The 26,829-nt window shown below is 39.8% G+C and overlaps 2 protein-coding genes, 1 long non-coding RNA gene and 1 pseudogene across 4 annotated transcripts in view; 2 read left to right on the forward strand and 2 right to left on the reverse strand.

Annotated features, from left to right (window-relative positions):
* LOC149668161 (protein regulator of cytokinesis 1-like) overlaps positions 1–478 on the reverse strand; it is a 50,897-nt gene extending 50,419 nt beyond the window's left edge. The window contains exon 1 of the mRNA XM_089841243.1: positions 307–478. Coding sequence (XP_089697369.1) covers positions 307–401 — 95 coding nt within the window. The 5' untranslated portion in view covers positions 402–478. The remainder of the gene's footprint in view (positions 1–306) is intronic.
* A 656-nt stretch (positions 479–1,134) lies between these two features.
* On the forward strand, positions 1,135–3,285 carry LOC149668166 (methylthioribulose-1-phosphate dehydratase-like; annotated as a pseudogene). Its single transcript, XR_016367972.1, has 5 exons — positions 1,135–1,155; positions 1,656–1,917; positions 2,375–2,475; positions 2,549–2,644; positions 2,706–3,285. The product of XR_016367972.1 is annotated as a methylthioribulose-1-phosphate dehydratase-like (transcript).
* A 596-nt stretch (positions 3,286–3,881) lies between these two features.
* Positions 3,882–5,726, forward strand: LOC149668167 (uncharacterized). The gene is made up of 3 exons (XR_016367973.1): positions 3,882–4,263; positions 4,573–4,968; positions 5,374–5,726. It is a non-coding gene; the product is annotated as an uncharacterized LOC149668167 (long non-coding RNA).
* A 4,135-nt stretch (positions 5,727–9,861) lies between these two features.
* On the reverse strand, positions 9,862–17,846 carry LOC149668168 (uncharacterized). The gene is made up of 4 exons (XM_089841244.1): positions 17,530–17,846; positions 10,211–10,425; positions 10,024–10,032; positions 9,862–9,879 (listed from the first exon to the last, which is right to left on the reverse strand). The coding sequence occupies exons 1-4, from the start codon at positions 17,798–17,800 to the stop codon at positions 9,862–9,864; spliced, it is 513 nt and encodes a 170-aa protein (XP_089697370.1). The 5' UTR covers positions 17,801–17,846.
* Between the last annotated feature and the right edge of the window lie 8,983 nt (positions 17,847–26,829).

The raw sequence follows: 26,829 nt of genomic DNA on the forward strand, positions 1-26,829 counted from the left end.
AAGAAACACCTAGCTTTACAAGCTAAAACTATAGCTGTTATAATAAATTTCCACCTCGCATATCCGACAATGGTCAAAGGGGTTACGTTAAATATGATAAATAAGAACGATTTACGCTACTGGCTAAAACGAGGGTCGAGGGTTGTAGAAAGAAACTAAAATAGCAATATTGTATAGCAGGTGGCAATAAACAAGCAATCATTTGGTAAAGGCAGCAGTATTTTGGATTAAAACCTATCAAATTTAGTAATTTTTAATGAAGGGGTATTTTATTCGGTTAATAATAACAAAAACGGGCTCATTTACCTTTCTATTACCAAGACAATATTGCTGTCGTCCTTCTCCTCGCTATTAAGTTCATGCGGAGAACCCAAAACAGATCTTCGATTTGATGACGCCATAATTAAACTTTATTAGTTAAATATTCGGCAAAAATATTTTTGTAGTATACTTCAAAAGTCAAATCGATAACTAAACTGAATCACGACCGGTTAGGCGTTTTTATATTCAACCGCCTCCGAATGCGCGTGGCTTTCGCAAATCTTATTGGTCAACAAATTTTCTAACTTCATAAATGCAGGGATGGAAATAACCAGCATGGGAAATAAGGCCGTGGTGCAGGGCAAATGATCAGTTTGAAAATTAAATCGAAAGGGGTCCACAGGACTGCTGAGGATTTTTAATTCTTGAATATTAGGAACTCGGCGTTTTCAACTACAAATTAGTAAAGTAGTCCAGGCATTATCTGAAATATTTTAATTATTCACTTTTTTAGCTTAGCAGACGACGTGCCCTGGTCAATGGTCATAGACCACTATAATTAATTAGTCAGACTATTTTCACCCGGGAGGGGGGTGAGAATAGCGTATAAGCTATTTTCACCCGGGGGGTTGAGAATAGCGCGTAGGCTCATAGACATTAGAATTCTATAATATTTCTCTATGCGTAGGCTATTTCCACCCGGGGGTGAGAATAGACACTCTCTTCTTGGATACTCGTTTTAACTTGACTCTGGTGAAATCGTCTGCTAAAACTTCTGCCTTTCTTTTCTCAGTTTTTCTTTTATTTGGAAAGTCGCAACGTGTTTTGTTCAGTTTCTCGGTAAAGTAAAACGTTGTTTCGAATACAACAGTCATGGACGGAGAGCTGAACGAGGTAAATATGCCATTTAATTTAATTATATAGTTAAATATCAAATTAAAACCATGTAGGAGAGTGTTTCTCGTAGTTTAAATAACCAAAGTGAAACTTAGGTAAACCTTACATTCTGTGGCGCTAGACAGGGGTGTAGACTGTATATCCCTCCCTCCCTCTGGGCGCGCTCTTGTAAGAGGGGATACTGTACGCTCATAGTAGGGGGGATGACACGGAGCTAAGAGTTGGAAGGGTATGACGTTTGCATACGTAGTACTGCCATTACTTTATTGACTAGGGTCGTTAGAAAGGGGGTGTCCAGTAGGGGGATGGCAATGGCATTGAGCTAAGAGAGAGAAGGGTATGACGTTTGCGTACGTAGTACCGAGACTACTCTATTAATTTTGGGTTAAAGAGGAGAAGCCACCTACGAAGCCTCGAGCCACACCAATATGGCGTGTGGTAGTCCCAAATTTTACGCCTAATTTAGATCCATTTTCAATTTATTCCAATAATGTCAGACGCATCCTCGTAGACTGATACCGGAACTCTGTAGAAGTTTCTATAATCTTGGTTGGCTAACGGGGACAGGTGGCGCGGTTAGTATTAAACTTGGTGACGAAATATACCTGGCGCCATCTGGAATCCAGAAAGAACGAATTCAAGCTGACGATCTCTTTGTTCAAAACATAAATGGAGACGATATCGCTGGACCCTCCCCTTCTAAAAAACTTAAGAAGAGTGACTGTACGCCATTGTTTATGAATGCTTACATTATCAGAGGTAGGCCTAGAATTTTTAAAATTTGCGTTGCGCTTTATATTGTAGAAATAGCGGTCCGTGTTAAATATACATAGAACGTAATGCAGTCAAACTCAGGAAGGTGCCATTACATTAGTCCCCCATCCCGCGAGAAAAATGAAGTAATGGTGGTCCGTGTTAAAAACCCGGGGGTGGGGGTAATATCGCTTATATTTGCTTCAAGTTGTCTAAACAAGGATGAAGGGGGGGAGGAGGAGAAATAGGCGCGTTAACTGTGGAACGGCTTAGGTCCGGGGGGGGGGACGCGACCAAATGGGGGAGGAATGCTCGGACGCATTGGCTAAAAGGGCTACAGACGAACCAACTACAATTGAGTCCGACTATTAATCCCCCTTTTTGGCGTCCCGCCCAACCTGAGCCGTTCCACAGTTGGCGCACCGCGCACCTATAGCTCGGTGTTTTATTACGTAATCTAAAGGAGCCGGTGCCGCGATTCACACGCACTCAAAGGCAGCCGTTATGGCCACGTTACTCTTTGAAGGAAATGAGTTTAAGATAACTCATCAGGAAATGATTAAGGTGACCCTAAACAAACCCCGAATAACTTTAACATTTGTTTAATTGCCAAACAATTTCGCTCGCTCATAATTAGGGAATTAAAAATGCAAAAACGGGGCTCAACTATCGTTACGATGAAGAACTAATCGTTCCCATTATTGAGAACTTAAACTACGAAAGTGACCTGAAGGTAGGCCTAAATCTCGAACTAGGAGGCAATACTAGGTTTAATTTCATCTTGATACAACTAGGACCCACTAGCTGAAATTATAGTTAAGTATCCCGAAACTTGCGCAGTTCTTGTGTCTACGTTTGGGGTGACACATGGGAAAAAACCAAAATAATGTGAGTACCAAGTTGATTCGTACCACAGCCGACCCGATCACGCTTTTCCCGCTGAACCCGCTGTAGAAGCCCGTCCAGTTGGCCTCAAAACGCGTGTCACCCAAAAAATCTACGCAGTTTTTTGGCCCTAATTCTGATATTGAAGGCTTTTAAAATGATCGTGAAAAGTTGGGGTCTATTAAAAGGACGATTAAATTAAGGACGATTATGACTCGAGTAAATCAGTAGCGTCGCTAGGGTTTGAAATTTGGGGGGGCTAAATCTGGGCAAACTATTTTAAAGTTATTATAAGAACTTAATATAAACAAGATGGCCCAATGGCTTGGACTTAATAGTAGCCACTTAGATACTGCTTTTAAAGCCACAAATCTGAATGAGGGATCTCATTTTAGGAGTAGTAAAGCGACATTTTACTTGAAATAAGTGTTCTTCCTTTCTGTTCCACCCTAAATAATCTATTTGATTTGCACATAAACAAAAAGAAAAAAATTCAAAGACCCTAAACAAAAAACAAGTTGGGAAAACCAAAATATTACCTCTCCGTGTCAAGAAGATTATATAAACTTAAGTATCCAATGAAAACGTTATTATGTTTCTGAGTTGGGGTTTCCCATTTTTGTTGTTGTTTTGAAAAATATATCGCAATGCACGGGCCTTGATAGATATAGGAGGCAATGAATGAAATATATCACAATGCACGGGCCTTGATAGATATAGGAGGCAATGGATGAAATATATCACAATGCACGGGCGTTGATAGATATAGGAGGCAATGATAATCTCTCTCTTTGCACGAGAGGTTTATCTTTAATATTTAAATAAATATAATTATTTTTAATTATTTTAATCTTCAATAATTAACATTAATAATGGTTAAATCGTTTAAAATAAAGTTATACCTATTATCTTCTCAAACTTGCCTTGGTAGATATAGGAGGCAATGATAATCTCTCTCTTTGCACGAGAGGTGTATCTTTAATATTTAAATAAATATAATTATTTTTAATTTTTTTAAACTTCAATAATTAACATTAATAATGGTTAAATCGTTTAAAATAAAGTTATACCTATTATCTTCTATAGCCCCCCCCAAAAAAGGCCTAGCGACGCCACTGCTCGAGTTGAAATTGAAGTTTAAAACTCACAAAACAACACACACATAAGAGCACCATTAATGATTGTCAGAAACACGATACTGCTTTTAAAGCCACAAATCTGAATGAGGGATCTCATTTTAGGAGTAGTAAAGCGACATTTTACTTGAAATAAGTGTTCTTCCTTTCTGTTCCGCCCTAAATAATTATAATGCTAAAAGCTCATTTTGTATCTCCACAAGAATAGATTCTATAAGATTTCATATGTGAAAATCTGCGCTCCCTTTATCTCGAAACCATTTTCTGTTTTTATTCAAGATGAAAGAAGACGGTCCACGGTTTGGAGATTCCCTCCCAATGGACCGAATAGGTAAATATATAAACTAGGAGGAGCTAATTGAAAAATCTAACAAATCGTTACGAGTGACGTTTCTAGTCTGGAGAAATGACGCTCGCGAAGAATGCGCGTTAGGATTTGTTTTCATGCTTTAAGATAGTGTGAAAAAAATTTCCTTACGCTCATTCCATATCCATGGCTTAACAATAAATCACCAGACTCACGTCACGTGCAAAATCGCGCGCAACTGTGATGACGATTTCTTATTTTTCAACAAGTTCAAAAAGACCAAATTCTTTATAAATTCACCTATTACAATCCGACTGGAACCAAAATTGGGAGGTTCCATTCGACGGAACTCGAACTCCAGCACTTTGGGCGGTTTTCGCAAAGTGGAAAATAGCCTCAATATAGTGCACTTAACGAAAGGGTTCATTGCTAAGTTCTCTCCGATAATAAGGAGTACCCTAGTGAAAAGTTATATTTTCAAACGATTTGAAGGCTTATCAATATCCGTACAATTTCTTTCTATATTATTGTAAATAATGCTTCACAAGGTAAATTTATATTTTAATCAGGGTAAATAGACATGTAACAGTAAATTGTTGGATTTAAAAAGAAAACTGTTTTTAGTTGAATTTTTAGCAGCAGAATCAAGCAATTTTAGAGCAGAATGTTCTTTCCGTTCTGATTGTTGTTTTTATTCTCATGAGGAAATTTGTAAAACACTTTTCGTGGGTATGAATAAATTAGTTTTACCAGGGTTAGATGTAATTTTAGAAGCAGTAATGGAGAACAGTGTAATGTTGGCGCGCGCCAAAGTCCCGGAACCCTTTCCACGGGACGGGGGGGGGGTATGAAAGGTTAGGCGGGGTCATAGCGACAGAGGTAAAAAGGAATTGCTTATTTTTCGCCGTCCCCGTCAGCAACGTCATCAAAACGTAGTTTAAGTGAGCCAGAAAGATAATTTAAAATTTTCTTTACGTGTTGAAGGGAGGTGCTCCATACCGGGCTATGAGTCGGACTGTAGTAAATACTAACCATTCTCCATTCCTGCTTCTAAAATTACATCTATCCCTGGGTTTACTTAGCGGGATGTTGAAATAACTAGTTGATAAATGTTTAACAGTTTAAATTTTGCAGATAACTCATGGATAATACTAAATTCTAGTGGAATTTTTGTAGAAATGAGTGTTATGACCTTATTGGTGACGAATTTATACGTGCCCTTGAAACGTCCAAATAGCCAACCACTGCTTCTTCTAACTCATAAAAATCTTAAACTGTATAATTTTTTACCATTTTGCTGTATTTCATTACAATTCTATTAAAAAGCTATTTAAAATCTGTTGAGGTGAAATGAGGTAAATATCATGAGATCCATATGAATCTGAGTTGATCTTATAAAAATAGTAATTTCAAAGTATGTTTAAAATTGATGTGCCAATTATGTATAGAATTTCTATTGAAATTTGATACGGAAAAATAATTTATGATCCCCCGTAAGTAAGTATCATTAACGACAGAATCACTTCAAAGACGAAAATGAATGCTGCCATAATGTTTCCTACAATCCAGACTCGGAAAACGGAAGTGAGAAAGATCAAGTTCATTGGCTCTCCCAATATCAAAGCGCCAGACTCCACTAGGTATTTTTGAGCGTAAAAATTTGCAGAAAATCTGTGGGTAGACAGTAGACTAGTTTCAAATATTCGTTGGCAACTGTGTAAATAAAAAAATAAACAAAATTAATTGTAGAATAACACATCGACTGTAATTTAACGTAAAGCCTTGAGAATTATCCAGGAACTGAGTTATACCGCTGCCTACGTTAATCAAGGCCTGTGCGCGGTAGTTTCGAAGGGGGCGACTTTTAAGAAACGCCACTTCTTATTTTCCCTCTATATTACCGCGAGATGGCATTGCGAGCTGGAACGAAACGCGCGCAAAATCTAATATTTTAAAATTCCAAGCGCTCGAAAATGAACATTTCAAATTCCTTGAAGGGAGGGTGAAGTGGAAAATCAAGTGATTTTTATCGATTCTCCTAGTTATTATAAGACCAGTCTGCATAGTGAAACATCCAGGAAATACAGTCTCCGAATGACTTTAAAATTAGGCACGAATACTCAGGGTTTCCCGATAGTATCGGATCGGTTGGTTTAATATGATACTAAACCAATACTCGTTTAATATGCTACTAAACCGATACTCGTTTAAAATACTTTAAATGGCGCTACGTGACATTTTTAGGTCTTTCAGTAATGTATTGATAATATCAGAAGGGAATAAGAGAGAAGGGAGACATTAGAGCCTGCTTTGGTAACGAGAGTCCGACCAACCTCAAGAAAACCGCGAAAACTTTGCGCAAGTACACAGCTTTTAACCAATTTACTGCAAAAATAGTTCTTTAAGTTCTCCGCGGTATCAGGCGGCCTATTTGTCTGCTAGATTTTCATTCTCCAAAGGCTTAGGGCTGTCGATGTTTATGTCTTGTGTAATAACCTCAAGTATGTATTTTATTGAAAATCATTTTTATTTTTTAATATTAATTCAGAATAATAAGTTTTCATCTATTTATTACCTTCAAAATATCTGATTTTGGTATGTTTTCAATTTCCGTGTATCTAAATTAATTGCACAGCTTGATTTCGTTTATGAACATGAAATTCGGCCATTTTTATCTCCTTCAATGTAAAGTTGTAAACAAAACTACTTTTTATTCGTCAACCGAGACGTCACCTTCTTATGTGACGTCACTGCTAAGACAGAAGTTAGATAGCCAATCAGTGAAGGGTAGTTGATTTGAGGTTAGTAAGACTGTTGTTACGAGTGTAAAGCATTATGGAGATATAAAGTGTGTCCCTTCTCTCTTATTCCCTTCTGATAATATTTCATTTCTATGAATGTCAATCGTGATGATTTCTCATCTATATAAAAAGTACATGAATTTAGTATATCTAATAAAAAAATAAAATTATTTTGGAAATAATAACTCTAAACAGTGTACTTAGAAATATAATTCATGAAATTACACTTTAAATTAAATTATTTCCTTGATCTGTAAATGGCACTGTCCTACTAAAAATATCGGCATCGGTCGAAGAATCAAGTTTTTGGATCATAGTGAGTAAATATCGGTATCGGTTCCTGTTTGCACCGGCACCGATCGGTATCGGGTTAAGCCGGGTATCGGTCATCTCTAATTTTCGTCCAAAATACTTACAGATAGTTGACATTCTCAAGGATTTCTCGATGAATTCTTTTGTTGAAAAACATATGAGCGAATATGGGCTCGTAAGTTTTCTTTCCGACATAAATCCGTCTTTTCTTCTCATCCAATTGATACCACAGGTTAAACAAATGTCCGCGACCAGGATCCCAAAACATTTGCGTTTGATCAATGATAACCGATTTGCCATTCGCCAATTGGTCCGTTACATTTGGATCATTGAGGAAATGAAATAGTCTCCCTCCTTTTTTCCTCAAACCGGGATACGCAATTTCGTTTTGCTGAAAAATTAACGCGTGCAACTGTATCACGAATTAGCCCCGAGACAAGTGTTTTTGTCGACTTAGATTTATTTACTGTTACCAGGGATTCATGTAATTTTAGAAGCAGGAATAGAGAACAGGGTGTATTGGGCGCGCATCAAAGTACACGACCCCCTTCCCGGGGGGGCATGAAAGAAGAGACGGGTCATAGCAACAGAGGTAAAAAGAATTAACGTATTTTTCGCCGTCTCCGTCAGGAACGTCATCAAAAGGGAGATTTTGTGGGAATAGCTAGACTCATCATTATGTATGACGAAATTTATGATGCGAATAATCCATCTCGCTGCCTAGCTGTTGCATCGACCATTGAAATGACAGTTAGTTAATCGTGACGGGAAGTGTTCAAGCTCAGCCCACAAATCCCTCATAGAAATTAATGACGGATATGGGGCTGTATGCATTCCTTAGAGATGTGAAATTACCGCAATTTAATTTTTAAAAATGGTAATTTATCGGGTAAAGTACCGATTAAAATTTAGTTAATTTACCGATAAAATTACCACTCTAAAATGAAGGTAAGATATTAAGGTTTCCCACAGTTCGGTTCAAATCGGTTTGGGACTAAAACTGAAACTGAACTGAAACTTTTCAGTTAGGAGTTTCAAGAACTGAAACTGAACTGAAATTATCAGTTCGGTTCAGCCAAGAAACCGAACTGATCAGTTCAGTTTTCAGTTATAACTGAACTGAACCGAAAACCCCAGATTGTAACTATTAACCACTAACTTTTTCTACTACTACTAAATATTTGGAATCGTTAAGTGTCATACCTTAAGAGTCATGTTTATTTCACAAACTACTAATTATTAACATTTAACAATTTAACTTTGACTAATTAACTAATTATGATACCCTTTTTCTAATGTTGTTAATTTAAATAAGAACTGCTACTTCATGGAGTAGCATTTCTTATTGAAATTAACAACATTAGAAATATTAAAATACCATGGATCAGAAATTCAATATCTACGATATGATACCCTTTTTAGTTACTAATTATTGGTATTCTTTTAGCCTGTGTGTCTCTGCAGAGGGTCCCAGCTAATCACGGGACTTAAATTAAAAGCTTATTTCTATACATAATTAAATATACGCGACATAAATGATGAAATATACGCGACTCTAATAAGGTAACTTAGGGCTGTGCGAATAGTGGTTTTTCAAACCGAATCGAATACGAATCGAGTACTCGTTCAAACGAATATTACTCGTTTTTCAAAAATTCTGGTTCGAGTACTCGTTTTTTTTCGATTAATCGGTTTTACCAGGCGAATATTCGTTTCAAAGCGATTAATCGTTTCCTAAATACACGTAGCAGTCTAAAAATATTGTAGTTCCACATAGAATGGAATTTTTCCTAAAACTGAGTAATTGGTGAGAAAAAAAACTAAATATCGCGAATTGCGCAATCGCAATGAAATTCCATAAACAAAACAGCTTCATATATGTCATGTGACCACAGTCCCTCCCATTTCCAATCGATTTCTCGTTTACTATTCGAATTTAGCCCATTGGAAGCGAATAATCGGTTTAGGGAGCTGTATTCGTATGTAAATCGGTTATTCGAATTTCTTTTCGAATAATCGTTTCTTAATTCGAATACTCGTTTTTCTCCAAATGGCAAATTCGATTCGTCGAATCGAATAATCGATTCGAATTAAACGAATACTATTCGAAAATTCGAGTATTCGCACAGCCCTAAGGTAACTTTACGCGACACATCCCCCAAAATATCATACAGCTTGCAATACTAAACGATGCCAGTTTTCTATTTTTCTACTTATGTTTGCGGGAACGTATTGATATCGTTTCTCGCGATAGAGTACTTAACTAACTCTTCAGTTCAGTTTTTATCAGTTCAGTTTAAGAATTAAACCGAACCGAACTGAAAACTGATCAGTTTGGATATGTGCAAACTGAAACTGAACTGAAGCAATCAAATCAGTTTAGTCCCTAAACTGAAACCGAAAATAACTGAACTGAACCGAAAACTGAACTGTTTGAACTGAACTGTGGGAAACCTTATAAGATATAATTCGGTAATTTTCGCGGCATTTGGTAAATTACCGGTAATTTTTAAAGCATTACTGGTTCCTGCACAGACCGATTTTTTAAATGACATTTAATAAAAAGATGGCCTTGGGAAATATTACAGTTTTGGGCGGCCAAATTGGTCACAAAATAATTGGGAAAATAGGGGGGGGGGGACTATAAAAAGACTATCAAAAAAGCACGCACCACATATTGCTTTAATCAAGAACGAATGTTTTAATCTAATTCTTATTATAAAAGTTTCTGGAACATCTTATGGGTTTCGAGCAGCTTTGTGATCACTAGTCGATAAAAAACTTCAAACTGAGAGATTAACATACTCCAGAAGAAACTAAATAGGTTTTAACATAAGTTTATAATATATGGAACATACCGTTATTAAATTGTATATTTTACAATTCTTGGACATGAGAGTCAAAACTTTTGGATTTGCAATCAAATCTTCGATTGTGTCAAATTTTTGGGACTTGCCAGTCATTAGTGTGCCAGTTAAATTTCCCGACCACGCATACGCCAGCACCAAAGTTCCGAAAATCCAAATAGCGCGCAACCATTTCTTCACTCCACGTTCCTCCAATGATGCTACAGCTAAAAGCATTAAATATACATCATTATATGGTTTCTGAAAAACAAATTACTGATATTTCAAACGAAAATTCTAGACGCGCAATTGTGTAGCTACACATTTTGTAACTTCGCCCCTCAAATTATTTCCTAAACGTAATTTTAGCAACATCAAGAATTCCTAAGTTTCAACTATTTTTTCTTTAGTTGAACCAAGAAGTGATATCTAGTTTATTAGGGAGAAGGTGTAAATTCGTCGCATTTCCAGCTTTATCTCCAGTTCAAACGTAGGTCCGGAGTTAATCTCCGCCTCTAAATTACAACCAGCATCTCATTGGTTCTAGAAAACTGACGTTAGCGCGACGCGAAAAACGAAAATTACGTATTCTCCGACTATGGAGAGGCGAAATACTTCGGCCTCCTTTTACGTCCCCCCCCCTTGTATTTTTGAAGAGGGACTGGGACTATGGCGCGCGAATACTTAGGCATCTTATACCTTCTTCCTAATAAACTATATATCGCGTCTTGGTTAAACCAGGAAGTGATTTATATTTGAAGGCATAAAAAGGCGTCCGGTGCTCGCGTGAAAGTCGACATTTCCCCTCAATGGTGGGGGGGGGGGAGGATTGTAAACGGAGGTGGGGGCTTAATATTTTATCTTACTTTATGTTTTTCACTATCTCTCTTTTACCTTTGCGTTAAGCCTTGGTTTGGTTTTTGGAACTCACGAAATCATTAGTACACTTGATTCGATTTAGAAATAATTGTAGAACAATTTTCACGTAGAGTTACATATTCAACTCCACCAATTTACGTTCAAAACCTTTAACTAGATAGTTAATGGCAATTGAAAACAACTGGCGTACCTATTCAGCACCGCGGGCAGCCACCATTTTCTGTTTAATTTGCTCTAGTTATGTTTTTTCTAGTCGGAATACGTCATTCTGGAGTGGGGTGGCGAAGCGGTTAGCGCTTTCGCCTCGCAGCAAGAGGATCCAGGGATCGATCCCGGACTGTGGCACCGGGTGAAAATCCGGGAACTAATCCTTCCGCGTAGAGTTTGCAAGTTCTCTCCCCGCTTGATAAAAGGAGTTTTCCTCCGCGGTCTAACCCGGTTTCTCCTTTCCATCAAAACTTGCAGAGGTTAACGGTAATAGTTAGTATAGGGCGCTGTAGGTTAGCTGTGGCATAGGGGCTAGCCACCACCCCTCTATGCATTGTAAACGGACCCAACTGTAAACAACCCACAGGTTTAGTGTGGAAATCCTTTCATAGACAAAGCCTAGATTATTATTATTATATTATTATTCGCGTCTGTATGACCTATCCCCACGGGATCCAATAGGAAAACGCAGAGCAATGACGGACATGAAAGGGGTGGGGCTTACTTGTCAACTGATACCGGCGCAAAATCTAGCGAATTATTCTTATTGTATATTCCTTCTTGCTATTATTATTATTATTATTATTATTATTATTATTATTATTATTATTATTGTTGAGGAGGGTACGCGCCCTAGCACCGATGCCAAAGGCATATTGTGCATCCTCGTATTCAGGCCTTGAAAAGGCCCGTAGCAGCAGCGTAGCGAAGAATTCGCTCCACCGTAATAGAGGAGACCCGCGAGGGTTCCAAAGTGTGTGAATCAAAATATTCTAGTCTAAGCGAGGCGAAGCAGTCGCACTCGCAAAGTACGTGAGCGGATGTTTCTTCCTTCTCCTGACACGACCTGCAGAGAGGGTCGTCGGCAAAACCCATCAGATGGAGGTGCCTATTAAGCCGACAGTGCCTGGTCAGAAGACCAGTGGCCAGCCTAATATCCCATCTGCTGAGCGAAATTAGGTCTCTGGCACGAGACCTGCAGGGACCATTGACTAACAGTTTTGTCTTTCTCTGGCCCTCCATGTTATGCCAGAGCTGGTTTTGTATGACAGTCAACCTGTCATGCAGACACCGTTTCACGTGCCTGTAGGCCCCCCATGACAGCCTCCTCCTCAATGAAGAGATGAAGAGGAAGCATGTCAAGGAGCACCTCCAGGGAAGCAGTTGGGGTCGATCTCATGGCCCCCGTAACACCAATGCAGGCAAGCCTTTGAAGCTTGCGCAGGGCAGCCTGCACCGTCTTAAGCCGGACCCTTGTCCACCAGACAAGTGCCCCGTAAGATAGTATGGGTCTGATGATCCCAGTATAGAGCCAGTGTACAGCCTTGGGGTTGAGGCCTCAAGTCTTGCCGACAGAGCTCCTGGTCCTCCAGAAGAGCATCTTGGCCTTCTTAATACACCGATCAAGATGCGGCTTCCATCTGAGTCTGCAATCAAAGGTCACCCCCAGGTATTTCACCTCGGAGGACTTTGTCAGAACCTGGCCAAAGAAAGAGATATCATTGAACAGATCCTTAGTATTTTTCCTCGTAAACGGAACAAGGACAGTTTTATCAGGATTAACGGTGAGGTTAACCGCCTGACATCATTGCTCCACGCTAGAGAGAGCAGATCTCATAAGCGCGGTAACAGTATCCGGGAACTTCCCGGTAAAGACTATCGCTACATCGTCCGCATACCCGAAGCAGCTACAGCCCCCAGCACCCCCGAGCCTCCCCAAGAGTTCGTCCACCACCAGGCACCACAACAGGGGGGAGAGCACTCCACCCTGAGGGCAGCCCCTGCTGGTAGTCACCCCTAGAGAGTCCCCAAGGAGGGACGCCGACACCTCGCGGTCGGTAAGCATGGACTTGATCCAGCGGCCAAGAGTGTCGCTGATGCCAAATCTCTTAACAGCTTCAGTAATAACCGAGCTAGAGACCTTGTCAAAGGCCCCCTCAATATCGAGGAAGACGGCCAGTGAAATTTCCTGAAACTCGAATGCCCTATCCAGGCAATTCGTAAGGCCGTGAAGGGCCGTCTCAGTGGATTTGCCTTTTTGGTAAGCAAATTGTGAAGAAGAGAGAGGAGTTACCGAAAGTACCTCGTCTCTAATGTACCTGTCCACCAGCTTCTCCAGAATTTTGAGGAAGAAGGAGGTCAGGCATATGGGCCTAAATGCCTGCGCCTCGAGATAGGAAGCCTTGGGAATAAAGATGACCCTAGAGCGTTTCCAGTCACGAGGTATGTGACCGAGAGCAATGCAGAGTCTGTAGATCTTGCATAGCGCAGAAGCGATGTGGTCTAAGACCTCCTGCAAAAGCAGAGGGAAGACCCCATCGGGTCCCGGAGACTTGTAGGGCTCAAAACAGTTGACAGCCCACCGAAGCTTGGGAATCGTGACAACCTGTCTGGCTGCAAGCCTGTCTTCCCTCTTAGCCCTGTGCTAGACAGGGTAGAGAGAGTCAGGGTTTGTTGGATTGATGAAAGTAGAGTCAGGAAAATGGACCTCCAGCATGTGCTTGAGAGTCTCAGCCCCAGACTTAGTGTACACAACCTCCCGCAGCTTAATAGCATTAAGTCGATGTGTGCTGTCGTGCGCTAGAATCTTCATGACCGTAGCCGTAGCAGGGACATTGGAGACTTGCTCACAGAAGGTCCGCCAGGAGTCCTTCTTAGCAGCTCTAATGGCCCTGTTGTAGGTGTTAAGGGACTGCCTGTATCCAGCCCAGTCACCCGTGCGCTTGGCTTTGTTAAAGAGCCAAGTGGGCAGTTCCGGTGGAACGACTCCATGATGGAGCACTGTAAATCACCAGCAGCCGGGCTAGAGGGCTGCAAACTGAAAAAAGTCATTCCCAAAGCCTGCCAACTCCAATGGTAAAATTTTCACAAACGCCACTGCCACCCTAACGCCATTGTTATATTTTCAACTTCTCCCTAACGCCACACTAAAGTTCATTTCATTTTTGAATCCCTGCCAAAGCCAATTGTGAAGTTTCACACGAATTCCAATCCCTGCCAAAGCCGATTGACAGATTTAAAAATCTTTCCAATCCCTTCCAAAGCCAATTGATAAATTCAATAATATTTCCAATCCCTGCCGAAGCCAATGTGAAATTTGACAATTTTTCCAATCCCTGCCAAAGCCAATGAGAAATCCGACAAGTTTTCTAATAATCCCTGCCAAAGCAAATGAGATATGCGACAAGTTTTCTAATCCTTGACCAAACTAATGAGATATCCGACAAGTTTTCCCGTCTCTGCCAAAGCCAATGAGAGCTTCAACAAACTTTCTTTCTTACTCCAAACACAAAAGCATTTAACCTAACCAATTTTCATTTATATTTACCCCAACGTTTCCCAGCCGGCCGTGTGGTATATTATGAACTGATATATTATGAAGGTTTTCCAACGTTATCCCACTGCATTTTTTAAATTATTTTTATTATAAACTGGAACATTGTTTATAATTGTAGTTTTCCTTTTTACATTTAATCTAAGGCGACGGAAAAATTTATGACTCTCTAACTTAAAAAGAACAAATAGTTTTAGTTTCGTTTTCTCTCGCACAGCAATGAATTTGTTTTTTTTTGCGGAGGGACGGCTGTACCAGCCGCGACCGTCATGTGCCGTCTGTGTGGGGTTGAACTTCATGCATCCCGCTTGCGCCAAAACAACCGCGTGGGAAATTCAAAGAGGAAAAACTGACTAATATCACTAATGCCACCCAACTCCGGTTGAATAAAATAAGGCTGGCTCTCAATGCCACCAACTCCATTTGGATACTATAAATGCCAACGCCAGCCAAAGCCACCTGAATCCAACAATAATCCAGTCCCGACCGACTCCCGTATAAGTTTTCGAAATATTTCCACTCCCTTCCGACTCCGTTCCATTTCAGAGATAATATTCCCAAAGCCACCCAAAGCCAAATTATTTATTTTACCCAACTCCAACTCCGACCAAAAATGAGGGAGTCCCTTGGCTTTCTATGGAGTTGGAGTTTTCCCAAAGCCTTTGCAGTCCTCTAAGCAGCCCTATCAAGATCCTTAGGTGAAGTAAGTTTTGGAGTGTGACCCCCTCCGTAGCGTAGGATTAGGTCTTCCCTATAGCCAGCCCAATTAGTCCGTTTTGGATTGCGTATCTCCGTCCTCGCCGGGACAGAGGTAGTCGCGACAGTAAAGCAGATGTGCCTATGATCCAACAGAGACGGCTCATTAGACACATGCCAGTTAGACACGGAAGACACGAGGTTTTCCGTGGCTAGCGTGAGGTCAATGACCTCCCTTCTATTAGAAGTAACAAAAGTAGGTTCATTGTTTTGATTAAGAATATAGAGTTTACAACCAACTAAATATTCTAGTAAATCATCACCTCTCCTGTTGCAGTCAGAACTGCCCCACGTGATGTGATGAGCATTGGCGTCGCAGCCAATGATTAGTTTGTCCCCTCTCTTTTCACATTGATTGACCAAATTGATCACCTCAATTGTCGGGAGAGAGTCCGCGTCGTGGGCAAAGTATGCAGAGGCAGCCGTGATAGTCAACTTGGCATGCCCAGTGGCCAGGACTAGCTTCACGGCCACCGTGTCCTGGGACGTGTACAGTGGTAGAGAGATACAACAAAGATCCCTCCGAACCAGAATACACGCCCTAGGTCTAGCAGCAGTATGGTCATAAAATAGTGACCCCGCCGCGTCAAACCGAGGATTTTGCCATGGCAAATCCACGGTTCTTGTATGAGGGCCAGATCCAGACCCTCTATAGCAAACCTCCTGCAGAGTACCGCAGAGGCCGCCTTACTATGGTGCAGATTGATTTGAATTGCACGTAGCGTCCCCATGGTCCTTAAGAGAGGGGTTCAGAAGGGACCTAGCTACACCTCATCGGTCCCGAGGGGGCTAGTGGCACCTCCCCCCCCGACAGGCAAGCTCCCAGTCCCAAGATCCTCCCCCTCATCAGGACCACTAGAACGCACATCGGCTGGATCCCGAAGGGTCCCATCCGATTCTTCCAGTAGGGTGGACTCATCCATGGAAGAACAAGCTTCCGAATGAGCCACCCCCTCCCCCTCTGTGCCTAGAGCGACACCAGCGAGCTCCACAGCGAGATCCCCCATCTCGCTAGACCCACCCCCTGCCGTAGACTCGGCTGCAGTGGTTTTGGTGGTTTCCGTGTGCTGTAGGAGTTTGAAGGAACCCTTGTCCACTCCAGTGAAGCCCACGAAGCCAGCATTATTAATGGCGTCCAGCGAGGAGCCATCAATGGACAGTACCCAGTACCGCACGGCCCTGTCCACGTATGTCCGGATACATTTCCAATATTCGGTTGCAAAGCCATCGTTAAGAGCCTTTAGGCGCCGGAACAGCACCGGCGGCTCTTTGGTGATCTGGTCCCTGGTGCGGAACATTACCTTAAACGGCTTAGGGATTTCGCTAGCTCTCATTACTGAGAGCACCGTATCCCCCACCACCGAGTAGGCTAAATTATCCTTCAACCATTGACCGGTGAACGTATCCTCACAGGAGTATACTAGGGCCCGGCCGTCAGGCTAAAATTCCCAAGGCGCGGTAGACGGCTCCCCGAGGGTATCCCGCCCAGCACCCCTCGTCTTCTGGATTGGGCCCACGTCTTCCTCCGTGTTGACCGCCTTCGGATAGCCTTTTTTAACAATGGCCATCTTTTCTGAGCTGGCGGCGTCTCTATAGGACTTGGCCTTTTTCGACGCCGCCTGCGAGATACTGGGTGAGGGAGTCGAATTCTCCGCTCTAGGCCTCTTCAGTGGGTTGTCACGAGCCGCCGCACCCCCAGCGGGGGTGGAGACCGTTTCAGACCCCGATTTGGCCTTTTCCCGAGCAATCTGTCGTTTAAGACGACGTCGCACGGTACGTTTCGAAGCCTTACCAGTCACACGCACCGATAAATCGGCACGAGTATCGCTGGATGCAGGCCCTAGCGCAGTGGTATCAGTGTGGGTTCCGCCCTGAGCAGACCCCTGCACTGTAGGTTTGGTAGTTTTGGAGTTGTTTTTGTTTGAGGTTTCCATGAGAATCCCACGAGTAAGGGGGCAAGTAAAAGGTCACCACCCGGTAGTCCCCCACCCGGGTGGAAGGCTAGATACAACGGGGTGTCGCCTGGTGCCCCGAGGGGATCGTTAGCGATACCGTAGTTTTACTTCCCCAGTACCACGCAGCCCTCGGCACGATGCCTCAACACCTTGGCTTGCTATGGTTTAACTATTTATTTAAATCGGTCTAATTTACTTACGATTTTGCAATAAATCAGCAAAGTATATCCAGATGCACTTTGAAAAAGTCCAACAATTCTTTTTCCATAATTTCATTTGTTTACAGGTAGCTAGAAGTGTCACTAGCGACACTAATATCAGGGAGAAAGCGTTCAACGTCCAAACTGTGTTATCGTGCCCTTTGATGGTGAGATTCTTTTGTGAACGCTCGTTCTTAATGGGCATGCTTGAAAATATGGAGAATGAATCGAAGTAACTGATCGGAGATACATGATGTAACATCGTGTCCATTTCACCGGCGAAATATTGCAGTACAACAGTGTCTAGAATCTTTAAAAATATATATATTGTGAACTAAAATTTAAGAAGCCTAAATATGAAATTTTGGATTTAAGGTTTGCGCTATTGTTTTGTTGAATGCATCAGTTTCAAAGATTATAAATATATTATACAAAAACAAGTATTATAAAAAAATTGCATTTATACACAATCCTTGGCGAAACAAGAACGCTTTTTCAACCCAGAAAAGGCCAAAAATTTCAAGTTAATATATGTATTGCAATTTGAAATTAAAAATAAACGATATGAGAAATTTGGATTTTACACAAAACGGGTATAAATGTGGGTTTTGGAAAAAAGGGGAGCTCAAATGTTCATGTATGAAAATAAACTTCTGGTGGTACTCTACTAGATATCGCTTCTTGGTTTAGATGAACCGGTACCGATACCATATCGGTATCGGTTCATCACTAAATCAGAATGTGCTCAAAAAGATGAAAACTTCGACGCTGAAAACGATTACTATCAGACCTTCAACAATCGCGTCATCGCATAGTGTAATTTAAATACACCTAAATATATTTATTTTTATGTGTATTTAAACTTAGGCTCACTTTGAACCGTTAAATTCGCTCCATAATGGACACTTAAAACAAGACAATTTTATTAATCAACAAAATTCCAGTTGCACGCTGTACATCTCACGCCAGGATTGTCACATCGCGCGCAAATTTAATTCAAATCTCGCGATAAATATCATTTGGTATGGAGCGTGCCACGAGGATTTTGTTAACAAGAAGATAGGGCGTTACGCGATTGGTCAGAAGTCCTTATTTCAAATTATCCTTAAAACCTGAACCTAATTTGAATTTTAAAATCATTCGGAGACTGTATTTTCTGTATGTGTCACTATGCAGACTGGTCTTATAATTAGTGGAAGAATCGATAAAAAATCACTTGATTTTCCACTTCACCCTCCCTTTAAGGGGATTCTACTTAAGGGTATAACTCCTTTCTAAAATTCGTAATCTAATCTAGATTTCGTAAAATTATCAGAACCTTCATTAAAATTTCGAAAAAAAGAAAGGTTAATATCCTGTTAATATGTTGGCGGTGCATTATGGTAATGAGAATATATAGATCGAGGGGTCGGATGTTTTGGAAAAAGTGTACGGGATTTCGAATTCAATTTGATTTCTTCGGATTTTGTTTGATTTTTCCCGTGATTTCGAAGAATTTTGCGATATTTCAATTAATTTCGTTGGAATTTGAGGTATTTCTCGTGATTTCCTAGGATTTTGAGATTTTTCCCGTGATTTCAAAGGATTTTGTTGTTTTTTTTTATTTTGGATTTCGTAAATTTTGTAATGGATTTCGCGATTTCTTTACTGACTTCGCATCTGATTTTGTGATTTCGTTTCTAATTTTGTGATTTCGCTTCTGATTTTGTGATTTCTTTACTGAATTTGTGCTTTCTTTACTGATTTTGTTATTTCTTAACTGATTTTGTGATTTCTTCACTGAATTTGTGATTTCGTTACTGATTTCCGATTTTTTATGGGATTTCGAAATCAGCAAAAATACGTTTGATTTCTTTCCGGATTTATGATTTTGTTATTGATTTCGGATTTCTTAATTTGGATTTCGCGGGTAACGTACGGAATTTCGTGAATGACCGAACCCTCGGCGAATACGCTGCATACTTACACCGTTTGAGATGGCTAAGCTATGTTTTAAGTGACTTGATGTCCACTGCGTGACATTGATCTCCTTCAAACGAAATTCGATGTATTTATTGCTCATAAATACAAGTCTGCAATGTAAATTTAAAATGTTACACATTTTGCAATTATCTTTTCTGGAGAAAAATAAGAAAAGGTCAGTCCTACTTCACATTTTTAAGACTGAAAAGCACATAACGAGCGAACGAAAACCCCATTTCGTGAAACGGATTATACGGCGTCGTCATGAACAAATTCACTTTAGGATCCAGCCACTGAAAAATACATTCACTAACATTAAGCTCTCGTGCCTTATCAGTTCAAATTAAAACAAGGCCAAAAATCATTTTAAATTACTCCGTGTGGTTTACAATGTGCATATGTGCTAAAGTTTTACAGCACCCAACATCAATCTAAGCATAAGAAAATAATATATAGGGAGCTTTATATTATTTTCTTATGATCTAAGGCTATACAGTGGCTCGCATACACTATAAAGTTACGAAGAGTGCCGCATAAACTTGAGAAATGCCTGCCCACTTCGATATACGCGAAATACAGTAACCACGACACTATAAGCAAAAGTGGATGAGAGGAAAAGTATGAAAATGGCCAAAAGTGGCGAGTCATCAGAGTTTCGCCGTAGTTCACCGTTTTATTGGCGTAGCTATACTGGGCCTGTTCACTCCCTTAAAATAGGTCTTGTGTTAATTCGCGGTTACGCGGTTACCGTCGTCTGCTATTGTGTATGCTAGAACTTCCTCGATTTGTGTTTTTAGTCAGGACAGAGTATCTGGTAATGTTTTAAAAGGTATTTGAAGGTATAATATGGATTAAAGTAAGGTTATCGAAGCAATAGAAGAGCACATAAAACTATATACGTTTAAAACAAATCTCGGTAATTTAGCTATAGCGCGAGCAGCTTGCGTCGTGATGCGCGTGATCGAGTGGGCTATGGTTAAACCAAGGAGCATAAATGTCGGAACTACTTTCAGTCGCGAGTTTGCAAGTCCATCAGGCACTAGTAAACTAAATAGTTATTGGCGAAACTTTGATGTCCGCGTTTTTTAACACAGGCTCTATGGCCATTGCCATACTTTCCCTCTCATCCACATTTGCTATAAGATGCCATTTCATATACATTTTTTTCTCTTTCCGTAAATCGTAGAAAATCAACACAATCAGAAACAAACCCTAACCCTTACAGTAAGAAATTGCACAATTTAGTTTGCCAAAACACTAAATCCGTCAACATACTGGTCAATCTTAGAAAGTTCGAAGCCAACCCAACCATTTCTAATCTTCTCGCAGTGAGGCGAGGCTGTCTATATATGTATACAAAATCTGGTTCTGAAGTCGAAAACCTGGGTGGCCTGGGACAATATAAACTCATACGGGACTAGCAAACAATGCGAAAGTCTTCGTTTCTAGGACGAGGTTAAAGGGACTGCAAAGAAGGCATCGGCGGGTGGGTTAAAATTATTTGAAATACGTCACAGATACCACGTGATGCCAAGATACAAAGGCTCCTCATGGAGTGAAACTGGGCATCTAGTCCTTGTTTTTCGCGAGATTGCAGCGCCGATTCCATGAAGTGGTAGTTTTCGAAATAAAACGAACTAAGCTTCTTTTAACCACGCCTCTCCTTGGTCACGTGCCTCTGACGTATTTCAAATTATTTTTACCCACCCGCCGATGCCTTCTTTACAGTCTCTTTAACAATGATTCCAGACTTCTACAAGAAACATTTCACAACTCCTTTTAGAACCCGAGCTTTATTCTGAACTTCAAAACCGTAATCGTGCCACGATTTTTGAACTTTCTGTAGGCCCGCCTCACCTTATTCTTACTAAGAAAAGGTAGGCAAGGTTGTCATTGGTCATGAAAAACCTGGGAAATTCTGAGAATATTAAAGCACGATTGAAAACCGGAAAAGCTAAATTTCATACTAGATGCTACCAGATGCTACACAACTACATTTCAATCAATGTGAATAATTATTTCCTCTCCGAGTGACTATGACACCACGGAAGGGCGTTACTGTGAACGTGTCTGTGTGTGAGTATGTGTCTGTCATCGCGTTCGCAGTTTGCAAATCGGAGCAAACGTGTTCTCAGAAAGCAATTTTTAATCCCATAGTTAGGATTAAGAAGCACGTGGCGATCGGCTAGTGTTACCAAAGAGGAGAGAAAGAGGGAGAGAGAATCAGTATTGGCAGCCGTGATCCATGCGTGGTGAAAACGGGGGTAAATCTACGGTACACCGCGGCGCTGCTTTCTCACGCACAGTTGACGTAGGGGATGACAGAGATAAGGCGAGGAGGTCAATCCCCCCAATACGCTAAGGATGTGCGTCCTAAAACTAAACGTACCGAAAATTATTTTCACATTTTTCGGCGAACTTAATAAAGCGCATTTCTATCTCCCTCTCATTTTTGATGTTACGAGAAACGTTTAGCCGATCCAATGGCAGGACTAACACAAAAGGTTCACGCAATTGGGGCTTTTCTTATCATTTATTGTGAATCAATCGCATTATATAACCTTAATTTTCAAAAATTCTTAAAAGAGGCATATGCCGGTTGAATTCAAACGTCAACAATAGCTATGTATAAAATGATTTTAGGAATAAAGTTTCTTAAAACGATTTAACCAGAATTAAGCTAAATAAGTGACGATTAAAATAATTAATATCAATCATATTTATTTAATTATTTAAGAAAAATCCCTCAATTGCGTCTCGACTCGGACAGGTTGAAATTGGTTTCCCAACTTGTTTTTACCTCATGTGGAAATGCAAAAGTCAAGTTGTAGGGATTTCTCGGATTATATAATTCTTCCATTATCTTTTGTAGGAAAATTTTAATTGACTGTTCAAGGAACCTTTTCCTGAAAACAAAAACAAAAATATATATTGATAACATTAGGGGAAACCTAAAACATGGGCTAAAGCGTCTAAGGAACGAAATCAATTGCATTTTGCTGTATTTGAGTTAGTAAACGTGCTATGCCATTTTAAAGGGAGGGTGAAGTAGAAAATCAAGTTATTTTTTATCGATTCTTCTACTAATTATAAGACCAGCCTGCATAGTCAAACATTCAGGAAATACTTCCGAATGATTTTAAAATTCAAATTAGGTTCAGATTTAAAGGATAATTTTAAACAAGGACTGCAGACCAATCGCGTAACGCCCTGCCTTTTTGTTAACAAAATTCTCGTGGCACGTTCCGTGTTGAATGAAATTTATCACGAGATTTGATAAAATTTGCGCGCGACGTGATAATCGTGGCGTGAGACATGGAGCGAGCCACGAGAATTTTGTTAATAAAAAGGCAGGGTGTTACGCGATTGGTTGGAAGTCCTTGTTTAAAATTATCCTTAAAATCTGAACCTGATTTGAATTTTAAAATCATTCGGAAGTATTTCCTGAATGTTTGACTATGCAGGCTGGTTTTAAAATTGGTAGAAGAATCGATAAAAAATCACTTGATTTTCTACTTCACCCTCTCTTTAGTAGGTTTATAGACCATGCTGCCTTATCGAGTGCTAAGCGGTACTTATCCGGTAATAGCTGTTAGCCGCGGCGTCGCTCGCGTGTAATAAGAACTTCCATCAAAAGAATATAAAGAATGGGTGGATTTTACTGTTGACTAATATTTTTGCAGCACCCTAGGAGCGAAGGCACTCGGCGTTGCCCGTCAGCCCGTGGAAACATTTTCTATTACTTTTCACGCGGACATTATTCCATAAAGAAGGGTTTTTAAGTTTTTGGCCGCCATTGAAAAAGATGAAAACAAATTGAAGCCAAAAAAACCATTCCGCCCGTCTATAGGTTAAAGGAAACCAGTGTACTAAATATTTTTGAAATCGGTTTGAAACGCGCGGACTTTGTTGCATAGAGAAGATTTTTTCATTTCTGGGCGCCATTTTTTAAGATGGCGGCGGATCGGGAAAAATCTTTTTAGTCCGCGCCTACTACTTATTAGTAACGTTTCTGCAAATTTTCAGCCTTCTAGGGCAAGCGGTTTGGGCTAGATTATCAGTCAGTCTGTCAGTCAATCAGTCAGTCAGGACTTTGATTTATATAGATATAGATGTGGATTCAAAGACGTTAAATGGGGCTTTAAACAATAAGGACTGGTAACTTTTTCCTCTCCGAGTGACGTTGACGACAAGGAGAGGTATTTTACTGGAGGTGTCTGTGTGCGTGTGTCTGTCACCGCGTTCGCATTTGCTAAATTCTCATAATAGACCTTTTCGCAAATTTATGCGCGCATGCGCTTGTCGTGCGTCGTGGATAAAATAGCAGACGACGCCATCGGCCTACGGAGAAATAGCTGGGATTGTAGATAACGGAGTAAATTTGAATCTAAACTATGATAAACTAAAAATATTGGAACTTAAAGAAGTTTGTAAAAATATGGGAATTGTATTTAAATCCTACTGGCGAATACACATGCACATTTTAGCTTTAAAAAATGATAATATCGAAAATATTTCCCTTAATAACCAAGGCTTAGTGTCGGCTTCATAAATAATGTCGGTAACCAAGCAGGGCCGGGCAAACTGCTACTATCATGGTTTGCATCATACCTCCAGGGACGGTACCAATCAGTATACTATGCAAACAACAACTCCCAAAAACTCCAAGTAAAACATGGCGTTCCTCAGGGTAGCGTACTGGGGCCTATGTTATTTAATCTATACACATCAGTATTACATAACTGTCTACTACATACAACGGCCAATGAGTATGCTGATGACAACGCCTTAATCGGATCCGGATCAAATCTAGATCAGCTGATAAAGAACATGGAACAGGATGTCAAGGTGCTAAGGAATGGTCTCAATTTAAAAGGTCTCTTTTTAAACATTGACAAGACCAAATTTATGGTATTCTCCCCAAATAAAAAACTGCGAGTACACGCCGACCATTTAAATTCTTTGTGCAACGGCGAAATAACTCGTGTAACCTCTTTCAAGTACCTAGGGGTATGGATCGACGACCAATTAACCTGGACAGAGCAGATTAAATACGTCTCAAACAAAGTGAAAACTAGAATATGGCTCCTCAGACCTCTACAAAACTATCTGGATATATCTACATTGCGCCTAATCTACAATGCCTGTATAAAACCAGTTTTCGACTACGGAGATATCTTTTACCATAACTCCACCTCAAGCAATATTGCTAGACTAGAATCTCTTTATAAACTCTGTACAAAACTCATAACCAATACCCCAAAATATTCTTCCGCAACCAAGGCTAAAGAATTAGCCCAAATCACCTCCCCAACATTTAACTACAGATCAAATCTTTTAACTCTGATGTATAACATCAAAAATAAAAACGTCCCACAATACATGCAAGAGTGGTTCCCAGACCCTAAGAAATCTCGCTACAGTAGTGCTCACAGAAATAATTTTTATGTGGAGGTATTTGACTCTAAATTCCGCGCCAAAAGTGTTAAACATAGAGGCATCAAAGCCTGGAATGACCAAGCCACCTCAATAAAAACTCTAAAATCAAAGACTAAATTTAAATCTACCATAAAAGAACTTTTAAGTGCTTGACTTTTTTAATTTTCTTCCTAAATTAATTTTATCTTGACGGACACCTTTGTAAATAAGATTTTTTTTTTCTTAATGGTTGTTCCAATAAAAGCCTTTATTATTATTATTATTATTAAAACCACGAGAGCAACCCCGCAAAAAAGAGCGCTTTCCCCGCGAGGGCCGCCGATTCCCGACCAGGCTCCGGTACCTACTAACGGAATTCATGTTACATATCCCCGTCTTTGGAGTTCCAACATTTTCGATTTATAACTCGTTCTCCTTTTCACAACAATTCTGTGAAATTAAATTTCCACTGTTTTACCATCTTTCTTTACTTTATACGACTGATTCTTGAATCCCACCCACTATCACAACACAGCATCCAGGCATAGTGCAAAGGCTTAAGAATCATATGAGAAAAATAATTGAACAATCCTACAAAATTGAACTAACTAAAAAAACCACTGGCTTAAATGAATTTTATTACACTTATTTTCCAAATTTATAAGAAAAAAAATCAAGAAAATGTATCAAAAATGATCAGATTTAATGGCAAAGTTGATGCCTCTAAAATAATGAGGAAATCGGCGGAGGCTAAGACCGTAGTCTGCTATTTTATCCACGTTGTTACTAACACGCATGCGCCTCGCATTTTCCCCCACTTTTACCCTCCGACATGCGAAAAGGGCTATTTATTGAGAATCAATCGCTTTATATACCCCAAATTTCCAATAATTTTTAAAAATGATTTTTGGAATAAAGGTTCATAAAGCGATTTAACTATAACTAGGCTAAATTAATGACAATTAAAATAATTAATATAAATTATATTTATTTAAGAAAAACCTCAAATTATGTCTCGACTTGGAGAGGTTTATTTTGGTTTCCCAACTTGTAAATCCGTTGCATCCACATTGTCTTAAGACAACAAGATGACTAAACACAAAACACTACACACTGAGAAACTAATGTCAAAAAAACAATAGTTTTCACCATGTTTTTGATTGTTTAATGCTGTTATCCAGAAAAACCTCTAACAAGCCTTAATATATACAGGGAGTCGCTGTTTTTTGAAATTACATTACCTTAATTTTAAATATACAGCAAAACATTGTTTTTTTTACGTTAACGACTGTGGAAAAAGCAGCAATTTTTTTTTCTCAAACGGAAGTGCAGGATATGTTATTATTAATAGAACGTTGCTGTTTTCCGGGAAAAAAAGGATTCAGCCGTGAAGAATACAGTAGTGTATAATTAAAAACACAGATAGTTACACTATTAAGTATAAATTTAACGTATATTTTACTGTATAATCCACCGTAAATTAAAGTTTTGCATACTATAATTTGAACATTAAGAACTTTACTTTAAACCTTGAAGCACTTTATTTTAAACCTTGAAGCACTTTATTTTAAACCTTGAAGCGCTTTAATTTAAACCTTGAAGCAATATAACCTAATCTTACCTAATCATGCTAAGCCTTTTGGAAAAGGTCCGCGTTTATTATGAAAGGACCCATATGAAAATAAAAATATTTTGGAAAGTCAGTGAATTGCTAATTTTAAAATCAATTTTTTAACTTTGCAATTTCTCTTCTTCATTATAATTTCAACCTACTTATTTCTAAAATTGACCGAAAATGTACAAAACGTGTTAGGCGACACTCTGAAACGTGTTAGGCGACATTCTTAAAAGCGTTATGCGACACTCTTAAAAGCGTTATGCGACACTCTTGGAGTGGTGTCGCTAGGCCTTTTATGGGGG

The sequence above is a fragment of the Phalangium opilio genome, unplaced genomic scaffold (assembly GCF_054372755.1).
Source record: "Phalangium opilio isolate 3A_F unplaced genomic scaffold, DU_Popi_V2 ptg000056l_1, whole genome shotgun sequence".
NCBI classification, from domain to species: Eukaryota; Metazoa; Arthropoda; class Arachnida; order Opiliones; family Phalangiidae; genus Phalangium; species Phalangium opilio.